The following is a 12,098-nucleotide window of genomic DNA, read 5'->3' on the forward strand; positions in this document are numbered from 1 at the left end:
ACAGTTTTAAGTGTTTCATTCAGACTTTTGACCCTTCACAATACACACTTCCCAGTAATTGGGAATGAGAAGCTAGCCTTCAATTCGCCAAAACAAAGAGAGAAACAGGAGTATCTGAGCAGCATTAACCATCCCCAAGGCACAGAAGGCAATATCCCATGCAACACAGAGCTCTGATTCTGGGAATCTAGAAGACCACACTGAAAGACACTGTAAAAGAGCCTATACAGCTCACATCTCAAGGACTAGTTTTAAAAACAATCTCTTTTGCCTTGCCTCATTAGGTAACAGTTTAAGAGAGTTTTCCTTTCTGAAGCAGCACAGAAAGCCTGATTTTTAGAAAAGAAACATAGCTTTTACAACATCTCTAAGCCAGGTATTTTTGCACATTGCTCAACTAACCCTAACCCTCAACTAGATGCAGAGGCATCTTTACAAATGAGTGAACATTACACCTTACTATTTAGTACTACTGTTTAGTATTTGCCTAACCTACACAGTATAACCAAAAAGGAGTTTATTTCCAGTTCTCTTGGCTTCAGGGTTTACAAGGTTCCACAAAGGTAGCTGTTGAGAGCTAACCAGTATCTGAAAAGAAACCATGTACTTTTTAAAAGAAAAATAAGGGAAAAGATCACAGTTCTAGAACAAGCAGAGAATTCAATTCATCCCCACTAAAGTCCTAATCATCCCCACAAATGTCTTGCTCTATGGCCACATAAATCTACCTCTTTCAGTTATTTACACTGGACGGAGATGTGAAATTGGCTCCCACATTACACATGCAAAACATTTATGGGGATGCAAGCCCATTAACTTGCTCCACATGCAATTAGGGAGGAACTGACATAGCCATCCAGTCCAGGTATTGAACAAGTAGTCTAAAGGGATTCCAGTTTTTATATCCCATACCTGTCAACAGTTTCAATTCCTTAATAAAGAAAGGGACACTGTGGTCTTTGCAGAGCAGCCAGGATGAGGGAAGAGACGAGAATTTTGACTCCATGTTTCAGAAAGCTGATTTATTATGTTGTGATATATATTATATTAAAATGCAAAACTAAAACTATACTAAAAGAATAGAGAGAAAGGAATCATCAGAATGCTAGGCAAGAATAGAATGGAATGAATAACAAAATCTTGTGACTGACTGAGACAATCCGGACAGCTGGACTGTGATTGGCCATTAAATAGAAACAACTACATAAGAGCAATCACAGATTCACCTGTTGCATTCTACAGCAGCAAATAATCATTGTTTACATTTTGTTCTTGAAATCTTTCAGCTTTTCAGGAGAAAAATCTTAAGGAAAAGATTTTTTCATAAAACATGTCTGTTACAGACACATATGAAACAAACTTAAGTATTTGGAACTGCAGATCCTTCACTGTGTAACTTGCACAAGGCTTGCTTCTCAGGAGTAAAGAAGCAGAATTTCAAAACACACAAGCTGAGCAGAACAGAAAAAAAAAACAACAAAACAAAAACGTGGAGAACAAACAGAAAACAGTGGAGAACAGAAAAAGAATCCCTGTGATAAATGATGACTCCAGCTTTAGATCACACCTGATGAAGTGACAAAGAGTTGCTCCACTGCAGGATACTGTCAATACTTGGGAACAAACTTCTCATAGGTAGCACTGTCAAAATTACTGACTTCAGAAAATGAAGAATACTTAGACATGTTACAAATATAGAAGTCAACAGAGCTGAAGCTCATAAATAAAAAGTTTAGAATTTTCAAGATTTTAACATCTAATTCATATAGTTATTAATGAAAGAGAACTGTTAATAGACAGACCAGTGGGAAATCATTCTTGCATGCAATGGTAAACAGCTACTCTCTTGATCCAATAGAGTTTATCCATCCTTACCTTTTGTAATTCAGACCATTAATCAAGCAGACATTGAATGGTTCTCTTAGATTAGGTTTTCAGGGAAGAACATACAGGGCACCTACATATTTAAACTCAGGTTTCCTGCATGCACTTTCCACTTGAATTTAATCCAAGTAAATATGAGTTTTGTTCTTTGCTTTACTCAAGACATCTGAAAATGTAGATAGGGGAGCAGACACAATCAGATCTTGTTTTCCAGAAATGTATGAGGTTGAAATAAGGAACTTTTACAGCAGCAGTACTTTTACAACTTGTTTTTTTTTCCTTGAAATGTATGTCAGAATGAAAAATATACAGACATCCAGCTGAATAGTATTGAGTTAAGGGAGAAAGTAACATCGAGAAAGTAGAGCTTCAACTACAGCTCACTTCAGAGGTTGTGTAAGTTTTCAACGATGTTAATGAGGTGGTTTTCCTTTCAACATAGGAAAGAGCAGAGGCATGCCCAGACACATATTGACCCACATTTTAGAAATGTGTGCTTTCTCTCATACATACATAAACGGGAAATGGCTGCGATGACATGTGGCGGTGAGACAAAGCACCATCCAGGGGAACGGACAAGAGGGCTCAGAGCAGCTCGACACAACATTGTGAGATGCCTTCTGCAAATCAAGGATATCTGCAAGTTAAAATGAAGGGAGGATGGTTAAATAGCAATGACTTTCCATCTATATTTCTCTCCTCGCCCACTCCCTCAGTCCAACTCCTCTTTTCCTGTACCATCTTAATACAATTTCCTCATGCCCACTCTCCATTTTGCAGAATTTGCACACGGACTATGATATAGAAGAACTGAAGGGCCCTCTTCCTTACCTGCTGCCAGATCTTTATTAAAGGTAAAGAATAAAACATGGCTCCCTGAGAAGCGAAAACACTATTAGTGAATGTACCTATAATAGATAAAAGTAATATTTCTTTTCATGGAGAAGCCTGGAAGTAAAAGATAAAAGTAGAGAGGTTGTATCATACAGACTTCTCTGTATACCTCACAACAGAGCATCTACTGTACTTCTCATGAATCTCAGCCCTATTCAATACAGGAAATATGCTCATTCACTTTCCCCTGAGCACTATCAAATTACAAGATCTTATCCATGATTACAAGTAAAGACAAAAAATTTCCAAGCACTTGGCATTAGTTTCCCTTGACTGAACCTTTCAACACTCAGGATTCTTCTAACCCTAAAATTCACTAGAGTAAGTACACGGCAAACAAGGGATATACAATTAACCATCTCCTATGACAGGTCTAGCCAATAATGCATCTAGTCTCGCCATAGAAACAAACAAGATTAAGAAGAATCCAGTTCTCCCAGACAGACAGTATTTAAATCACAAGACCTCTCCTTCCCCTTTTACAAAACTTTCCTTCCTTTCCTTGCTTTCAATCCATTTTCCAGCACCATTGAAATAAAGCAAACAAAACTGCACAAACTATGGTACAGAGAAAGCATTGTAAAGAGGACACTTGAAGAGGCCTCATTACCCTGCATCAGCATACTGCTATCCCTCACTATAATCCTTACCAAAATATACACGTCTACATTAGACCAGGCAGCCACCAGCACATAATGCTCCTCCTGTTTTGTCTACTAAAGCTTACATTGCACAGCATTTTAATAATATTGATCTGCAATATCCCTCACAGTTCAGTATTTCATGGGAAATACCGGCCATTGCCAGGATGAGGCAGACAAAGGACTCTGAGCAGATCATGCAACTAAGCAAGTAGTCAAAGTTCTCTTTTCATAACAGGGTAAGCTTAAAGCTGGGGAACAGTAGTATGTAGACAAAGGTTCCCCCTTTGAACCCTTACCTCACGCACCTGCCTCCGGGGTTGCACAATTCCCACTGAAGGCTGAATGTTTCAGCCTTCTACCTTGAACTCTTCTGTTAGACACTGTCTTCTCAAGGGGGTCTTTGCTGGGTCTCAGAGAGATGCTCCAGATCCAGCAGCTCCTGACATGAGCTGGCAAACGCCAGCTTCTTTATCCAGACCCCCTTCCACAACAAATACCCTGAGTGGAACTGCCCGGTCCCCTTCAGCTCCCTCAACAGACTATGCCCCTTAAAGGACAGAAACAGGCATGCTACCTAAAGTTTCACCTCCAGACACCTCCTTTTACCTCTCCTGTCAGACCTTCAACTCCTGCTACAGTAATAACCTCCACCTGGCACACTGCTGTCACAGAATACAGACCCACACTGGCCAGATCAAACTGTGCCATCTCCTGGGCTGCTCCTACTGATCTGCTGGAGAACCACTTCACACTCTCACTACAGGCTGCTTGCAACTAAGAGCAACCTTGTCCTTCTGGAAGACTGTCTCCCGTTTCCCTTTGCCGGAGACAACTTTGCTAAAAGCAGGCAGACAATGAAGAGTAAGAAGTGTCAGTGTGGATCTTTTGAAGGAAAAAGATTATAAAATCCAGCATGTTTCTAAAAGGTTGTGAGAGAAGGCAAAGAGAGCAAGTAAACAAGAAAACAGAGAGTTTAAAACAGCAGTAGGTATCAGTACGTGAAATGGAAATGGATGCTGCCAGAAGGCACAGACAGAGCACAGTTTACGGTATGATGTAAACTACAGGCTTTCTTTCAGGCTAATCAAACTCCTCTCCTCTCACTCAGTCAAGGATTTAAAGTTAATTTTAATCCTCATTTTCCATTCCACTCACATTTCCACCACTTCCATAGCTGGAAGGGTTCTGAGATTCAGTGACAAAAAAAAAAAAAAATGTAAAAATGCATAGAATTAAAAATAATTTTAAAAAAATAAAGCTTTCCTGCCTTACTCGGAGGAAGCAATAAAAAAAAAGCAAAATGCATTATTCAGGTATTCCTCCTAGCATCAGTTTAAAAATTTTTTCCACTACCAGAAAAATCTAATTCTTCCGAACTAGTCTCCAAACATGACCTTTAAAAATATCATTTTCCTATTATCTTTTTAAACAATCTTTTTAAATAAAGCTATCCTTGTATTATTGCTCATAGAAAGCAATACCATGACCTAGTTTTCATCTATTTATTACCATAAAAACAGCTGTTAGGTAGCATAGTACATTTGCATGCTGTTCCAGATCAGTGTAAAGAGACATAGTTACTCTCCAAAGCAAAAAGCGATGTCAAATCCTAAAATCTGTGCCTTGAAAACCAGAGTCCATAACCACTGTTTGTTCAGTCTGTTGGCTGCGGAGCCATAGCATGTCCACAATTACTTTTAGTGAATTGATTAAACTAAATAAACTGTTTTCACAGTTTTAGATATAAAGGCAAATATCTGAGCATCAAGACATTCTACAAGTGAAAAAATCTGGAATTCAAATCCTGATCAATAGAACTATTTTGCAAACACTTAAGGGCAGAAACAGAGACAAATCAAGTTCAAAGAAAATGCACACAATTTCTATGAAGTAAGTATTTCCCAGCACACAAATTTTAAGTCCTCGGCAACATTCAGAGGCTTTTACTATTTGAACCGCTTCATTACCTTACCAGCTGCAACTTCTGCAAGGGATTAAAAAAAAACCGATCTGCAGCTCTTCGTCCAAACTTTAACCCTAGAAACATTCCCAGAGAGAAGCCAGTTCAGAAGAGCTGACTACAATAAATGAAAACTTCAAATAAATGGTCTTTAGAGCAGCTCGCATGTAGGCGCACCCGGGTTCTGCAGATAGCATATGCGCAGAGAAGCGGCAATTCAAAGCAGCAAGCACCGTGCGATCCCTTTCTCTCAAGAACGCACCGCAGCAGCACAGCGCGGTCACGGCAGCACTGCCCGGCGCGAAAGAGCAGCAGCTTGTCGTGGCCTCGGAACCCTTCCGAGCGCCTCACAGGGCAGGACCTGCAGGAGCCTGGTGTTAGTCCATTCTGCCAGATCCAGCCCACAGACGAGTTCTGCGGCTCAGGAGGGGCTGTGCAGCAGCAGCGCGGGCGGCGGCGCCGGCCCTCAGCGGCCTCCGCGCGGCTCCCCCGGCGCTTTCGCAGCCCGCGGAGCAGCACGCGCACGGACCCCGGCCACGCACGGGCGCGCTCCCGCCGCCGCGGCCCCGCCGCAGCCAATCCCCGCCCGGAGCGGCCTCGGCCGCAGCCAATCCGCGGCCGCGGCGGCAGCAGCCGCGTCACGTGACCGACCGCCGCTCGCCGTCCCCGCCCGCGCTAGCGGGAGATGATGTAATTCCAGTCCACGTTGCAGCACAAAATCCTGGCCTCTCTAAGTTACAGCATTAACAACTGTTTAGTCTAGCCTCAGACTAGTTCAGACAGCCCTACCCAAAGCACAAACTGCTGAGCCATCTCCCACAGCGGCCTGCCTTAACCTAGAGTCTCCTCGCTCTCACATGTTTGCAGTCTGGTGCACAGCAGATAAAAGGGATCTGCAGCCAATCTCAGATTGGCTTTAGCTCCTTAGCCGTTTACATCCTTTCTTTTCTCCACTGCAGCCCAAACCTCTTCACAAGTGCAAGAGTGCTGGTTTTGCTCTCCACTTACCTCCCACATCCCATTTGAAGTCACTTCTAAATTAAGGGAACTGGGGTAATTTAAAACCACAAAATATTCTGAGCACTGAAGGACCCACAGGGATCATCAAGTCCAGCTCCTGGCCCTGCATAGGACAGCCCCAACCATCACACCACATGCCTGAGAGTTGTCCAAATGCTTCTTGAACTCTGTCAGCCTTGGGCCCATGACCAGGGCCTTACCAACCTCTAGGGGATGAACCTTTTCCTGATGTCCAGCCTAAACGTCCCTTGACACAGCTCCAGCAGTTCCTCAGGTCCTGTGACTGGTCACAGAGAGAGGAGGTCATTGTCTTGTCCCTCCGCTGGCCCTTGAGAGAAAGCTGCAGAGGGTGATGACGTCTCCCCTCAGACTCCTCCAGACCAAACAAGCCAAGTGCCCTATACAGCTCCACGTATGACTTTGGCCTGGAAACCTGTCACCATCTTTGCAGCCCTCTTTTGGATGCTCTACAATAGCTCTGTATCTTCCTTATGTTATGGCGCCAGAAGTGCACACAGTAGGTGTGATCTGCACACTTTTAGGAATTTGGAAAACATCTTTAAGATCATCGAGTCCAACCACAAGCCTAATGCCATCAAGTCCACCAATCCCTGCCTGCAGTGGCCTTGGATGCAGCCAATCTGCAACGGTGGTGGACCTAATCCAACCCTAAGTGTCATCTACACAGCTAGGAAAAGCACTGTCAGCTACCATGGGCACTGCTGGGTGCTTTAGATCCCTCCAGGGATGGTGACTCTACCACTGCTGTGAGCAGTGAAAGGGTGCCAGTGCCTGACCACCCCTTCTGTGAAGACGTTTTTCCTAATATCCAACCTAAACCTCCCTTGGCACTTCTTGAGGCCATTTCCTCTCATCTTGTCACTGGTTCCTGGGGAACAGAGCCAGACTCCCACCCGGCTGCATCCTCCTGTAAGGGAGGATAGTACAGAGCAAAGTTTCCCCCTGAGCCTCCTTTTCTTCAGGCTGAACCGCCTCAGCTACCCCAGCTGCTCCTCATGAGACTTGTGCTCCACACCGTTCCCTAGCTCCATTCCCTTCTCTGGACACACTCTAGTCCCACTGTCCTTCTTACAGTGAAGAGCCCCAAAACTGACTTCAGGATTAAAGCTGCAGGTCTCACCAGGGCCAGTGAAGGGCAATGGTCACTACCCTGGGCATGTGGCCACACCATGGCTGATACAAGCCAGATGCCCCTGGTGTTCTTCATCATGTGGGCTCATATTCAGCCAGTGGACCAGCACACCCTCCCTTTCCTGTCATTCTTCCCCCAGCCTGGAGCACTCCATGGGGCTGTTGTCACCCATGGGCAGGACCAGCACTTCACCTTGTTGACCCTCATACCACTGGTCTTAGCCCATCAATCCAGCCTGTCCAGATCCTTCTGGAGAGCCTTCCTGCACAACTGCAGATAAACACTCCTGCCCAACTCAGTGTAATCTTCAAGCACTCATCACTGCAATTGGTAGAAAGCACAAATCTACAGCTTTTCATCTTCAAAGACACCACCAAATCCACAGCAGTCCCACAGTTTAACTCAGACACTAGTTATACTGTTACCTCTTCACCTATGTTATATTACCACTATTGTATTCCTATTAGAATTCAAACAAATTCCAAGAGTATCAATTCCCATATTGTTGCAAGGCAGTTGTTCTGTAGGCTATTTTTGTTTATTTGTTTGGGGGGCTGTTTATTTTTTAGTTTTGTTTTGTTTTCTTAAATTGTAAACATCACCTTCTGGGATCAGGAAATAATCTTAAATGAAGGTCTCAAAATCATGGAGAAAACTTCACAAAGAATATAGAATATTCAAGTGGTGTAAAGTGGAGTTCAAGACATTTGGAAAAACTTCAGTGTCTCAAGAATTAACAGAAAATCCAACTCACAATTATCTGACATTAACATATCACTCTCTCCGAACAAAGGAAATTAAACAACTCCCCCAGCTCCTGCTAAAAAGAAGAAAAAATACCAAAAACCACAAGATCCTCCCCATCCTTCTCCCCCAAAAACCCCAAACAAACAAAAAAACCTTACCCCAAAAATAAGGTCATCATAAGGTCTTTGTTAGAAGACTATTTGGAAAACTTTAATTTGCCAGAAGTGGAATTTGGTTTAACCATTATAATGCATGTAAGCCCTGCTCTCTCCTCCTCCCCACTCCAATTATTAGCAATTGCAGAGTGACAACACCAAAAATGAATGACAATACCAGAGTGTTGATCACTCACAAAAAAATCAGAACGGTAACTAAAGATATATCACAACAGTTGACTTATATTTTTTTTTAATATTAAGTCAAGCCTTTCAGGAGGTAGACTTGGCTGATCCTTGTAGGTCCCTTCCAACACAGAATATTCTGTGATTTTGTGATTCATTTCAAAAAGCTAACAAGAAATGGGAATGCTCTCATTTTAAGCTCACCTGGCCAATTTTTAGCACGTGCAACTTCTCTAAAATGTGCTTCCAAATAAAAAAACAACAGGTTCCCCATAACCATTGCAGATACTGAGGAGGTGGTTTTCTTTTTCAGATACTCGAATAGGTATCAAATTGGTAAGAGAAAGTGCATACAAAATAAATCAGTACTTTCATTTGCCACATGAAACCAGTACTTTTTATGGAAGGACCCTTGTTAGTGGCAGGGAATCCTCGATTTCCTATTTGGCAAGAAGTTACTTACCTTAGTGTACTTCGCAAGCATACTAAGAAGTGATCAATGTAAAACTGCAATTTCAGACAGTTAAAGGTAGTGAACCTTCAGTAATCCTAAAAAGAGCTCCATGTTGAAGAAAAAGCATGGAACTATCCTAATGGTAATAACCATATGCATAGGCACACATGCTTCAGTCCACCTACCTGCATCCCAGACATAATTGCAAGGAACGCAAGTACATCTCTGTGCAAATACTGTATTCCCCAGCTAATTAAAAAGACAAAAAAAGAGGAAAAAAAAGACACAGAGTATCTGCTTTAATCAAACTTTCTAAGTGAGGAACACAAGGACGGGTTAATTTAATCAAGCATGATTAAACTACTAATAAACCTCAAGATAGAATTAATTAGCATCTTTCAAGCATTTCCTTTTTCCTAACATCTCTTTACTCTTGCCTCAATCAAATCTTGCTACTTTCTCCTACCACCAGTTTTGCGCACTGAGCAGCAAAACATCAGGTTGCACCAGCTGTTAAGATAAAGATGACACAACTAGCATCCCATTCTGTTCCAGTTCCCCTACAATCCATCAAATGGAGGCTGTAGAATTCACAGACATCACATAGGTAAACAAATAAAGTAAAACTCATAGGTAGAACAGCAGTCTATCAGATGACCAGATAAAGTACATGGGTAAGACAAGAAAGCAATCAAAACTAGTATAATACTCTCCTAGTTTCCAGCTTTGTGGAGGCTGGGGTTATTCATCTTCATACCACTGATGATTTTACAGACTTGCAGTGTTAACTACCTCCTCATTCCTCCATCTGCTGTCATGCTCGAGTTGTCCCTGAACAATTCTAGCACCAGAGGTGCACCAGTTTTGCCATCCCTTCTGGTCAAAGCCGTAATTCCTGTCCCCAGGCAAGACAGCTTGATGATGGTAATATTATGGTCAGAGACTAACTGACCCACGCATCTATACAAGTGAATATTAGCACCAGAAAAAGAGAAGCACAGCGATTCCTTACACTACACTGCCTCAAGACATCAGCACAGGATGCTCTTTCTTTCCTTATATCAAGGCTATTTCATTTACGTGTAACGATCTCCACTGCTCTTCCTTCACCTCCTTGATTAGCCCAAACACAGTGCCTCCTGCTAGCCAAGGGAGAGCCCGGAACGGCAGCAGAGAACAGAGTACTCAAATTTGGACGAAGAAAGGATTAATATACTGGCATAATATGGTCTTTTATTCTGCATTTCATTCCTTAAGTGATAACTTCTACCACTCTATTTACTTTTTTTTTCACTACATCTTGAACTGACTTTTAAGAGTATCACGCACAGTGACTCTCAGATGTTTTCTTCCCCAGATGCTGCAGAAAACCATAAAAATACCATTGTTTTTGTATTCCTAGTAACACAACATGCTAAGATCAGCTGAACAATTACAGAAGATAAGCCTGAAAGATGCTTACTTTGCTATTGAACACAATTTTTATGACAATCGTGACAAAACAGTAGCTTAGAAGAGCAAGGAAATACAGCAAAAAAATAAACCAGCAAAGCAGTTTACACAAGAAAAATATTCACTGACACAAATATGGAACAGGTAATACTGTTTCCAAAGTGACTAAACATAAATAGTTTACTACAGAGCAGAAAAGAAGAAAAGTTTATTTTAACCCTTCGTAAATTTCTTCTCAGTATCCTCAAGAGCAAATCTGGGAAGAGGAAGAAGGTAAACACTCTAAGTATCCATCAATTTTAGCGTACAGCATCGGCACAGGCATAATAAGCATGTGGAAAATTTTTATAAGCGTATGGAAATATTTGAGTTATTTTTAATAATTAAAACTCTTGACTTCATAATATAGAAACAGTTGTCAAATAATTCTGGTAAACCATGTAAGCTTTGCTTAAGTTTCCATTATCTAGAGTTTGATTACTCTTTCCAGAGAGCTATCAGGTTACTTAAAAAAACCTCTAATCTGATCCTGTTCTGTCTACTGTGAAGAAACAGTATGTGAAGAACACAGGCTTATCACAAAGTCGGGTCAAAACCTAGGGAGTGACTGTTAGCTGTCATGCAAGTGTCAGGAGGGTTTAAATACTTTGGGCATGGAGAAATCTCGTAAGTAGGCACAAGAGACCAGCAAGGAAAAAAAAACCTCTAGAGAAGCAACAGCTCTGCTTTCTCAGATCTCCGGATGGATGAGGCCCGTGCAGCTCTTACCAGCTCGTCGGGTGCTCGCAGGGGATCAAACTGCAATTTCAGACTGTCGGTAACTCCCCGCAGCAGTAACGCTCTGAGACTGCCGAGAAAAAGCGACCCCGAATCTGCGCAGCTCGGGAGAGTCTGCGGGGTCCGAGAGACCGGCGGTGTGCGGTGCACCCCGGCAGGTCCAAGGCTGCACACCTCGGCAGTTCCGAGGCTGAGCTCACTTCTTTCCCTCCAGAGCTCCCAACCTTCTCTCATGAGCGGCACAGCGGCCGCTCCCGGCTCCCCACGCGGAAGGGAACGGGCAGCAGCCAGCACGGGCCGCCCTCCGCGCAGGAACCCCCGCGCTCCCTCTGCCAGCTCCGCGTGGCGGGCCGGGCCGAGCCGAGCCGGGCCGAGCCGAGCCGCAAGCCCGCGCCCGACGCCCAGCCCACTCCTCCGCTCCGGGCCCGGCCGAGGCCGCTGTGGCCAGCTCGGCTCGGCGCTGCCCAGCCCGGCTCGCCTCGGCACTCACCTGCCCGGATCCGCGCGGCGCGGCCCCGCTCCCCGCTGCCTCCCGCCGCTTCCGGCCCCGCCCCGCCCCCGGCTTCCACAGCTGCTCCTGCTTTGAAATTTAAAATTACGTCTTCTAAAGAAACGAGGGTTATGTTTGGAAAGAACTTAAAAAAAAAATTACTTAGTAAAGATCGTCTTCACTCGGACAGTGTAACAACAGACCTACTGCCCCAAAAAAGGGAGATGTTGGAAAGATGGCTAGAATGCTGGCAGTAGAAAAAGAGTTTTGTCTCAGCCCTTT

General features: G+C 43.5%; 1 protein-coding gene across 9 annotated transcripts in view; it reads right to left on the reverse strand.

Annotated features, from left to right (window-relative positions):
* The window catches only part of ALDH18A1 (aldehyde dehydrogenase 18 family member A1), a 32,676-nt gene extending 20,813 nt beyond the window's left edge, over nt 1-11,863 (reverse strand). For 2 of the 9 annotated variants that reach the window (XM_038140761.1, XM_038140760.1), the window contains exons 1-2: nt 11,318-11,810; nt 2,398-2,521 (exon numbers count right to left, since the gene is read on the reverse strand). In XM_038140761.1, coding sequence (XP_037996689.1) covers nt 2,398-2,521; nt 11,318-11,560 — 367 coding nt within the window. In that variant the 5' untranslated portion in view covers nt 11,561-11,810. The other 7 variants (XM_038140766.1, XM_038140767.1, XM_038140768.1 and 4 more) reach the window with 7 other exon arrangements.
* Nucleotides 11,864-12,098: the final 235 nt, after the last annotated feature.

The sequence above is a fragment of the Motacilla alba genome, chromosome 6 (assembly GCF_015832195.1).
Source record: "Motacilla alba alba isolate MOTALB_02 chromosome 6, Motacilla_alba_V1.0_pri, whole genome shotgun sequence".
Taxonomy (NCBI): domain Eukaryota; kingdom Metazoa; phylum Chordata; class Aves; order Passeriformes; family Motacillidae; genus Motacilla; species Motacilla alba.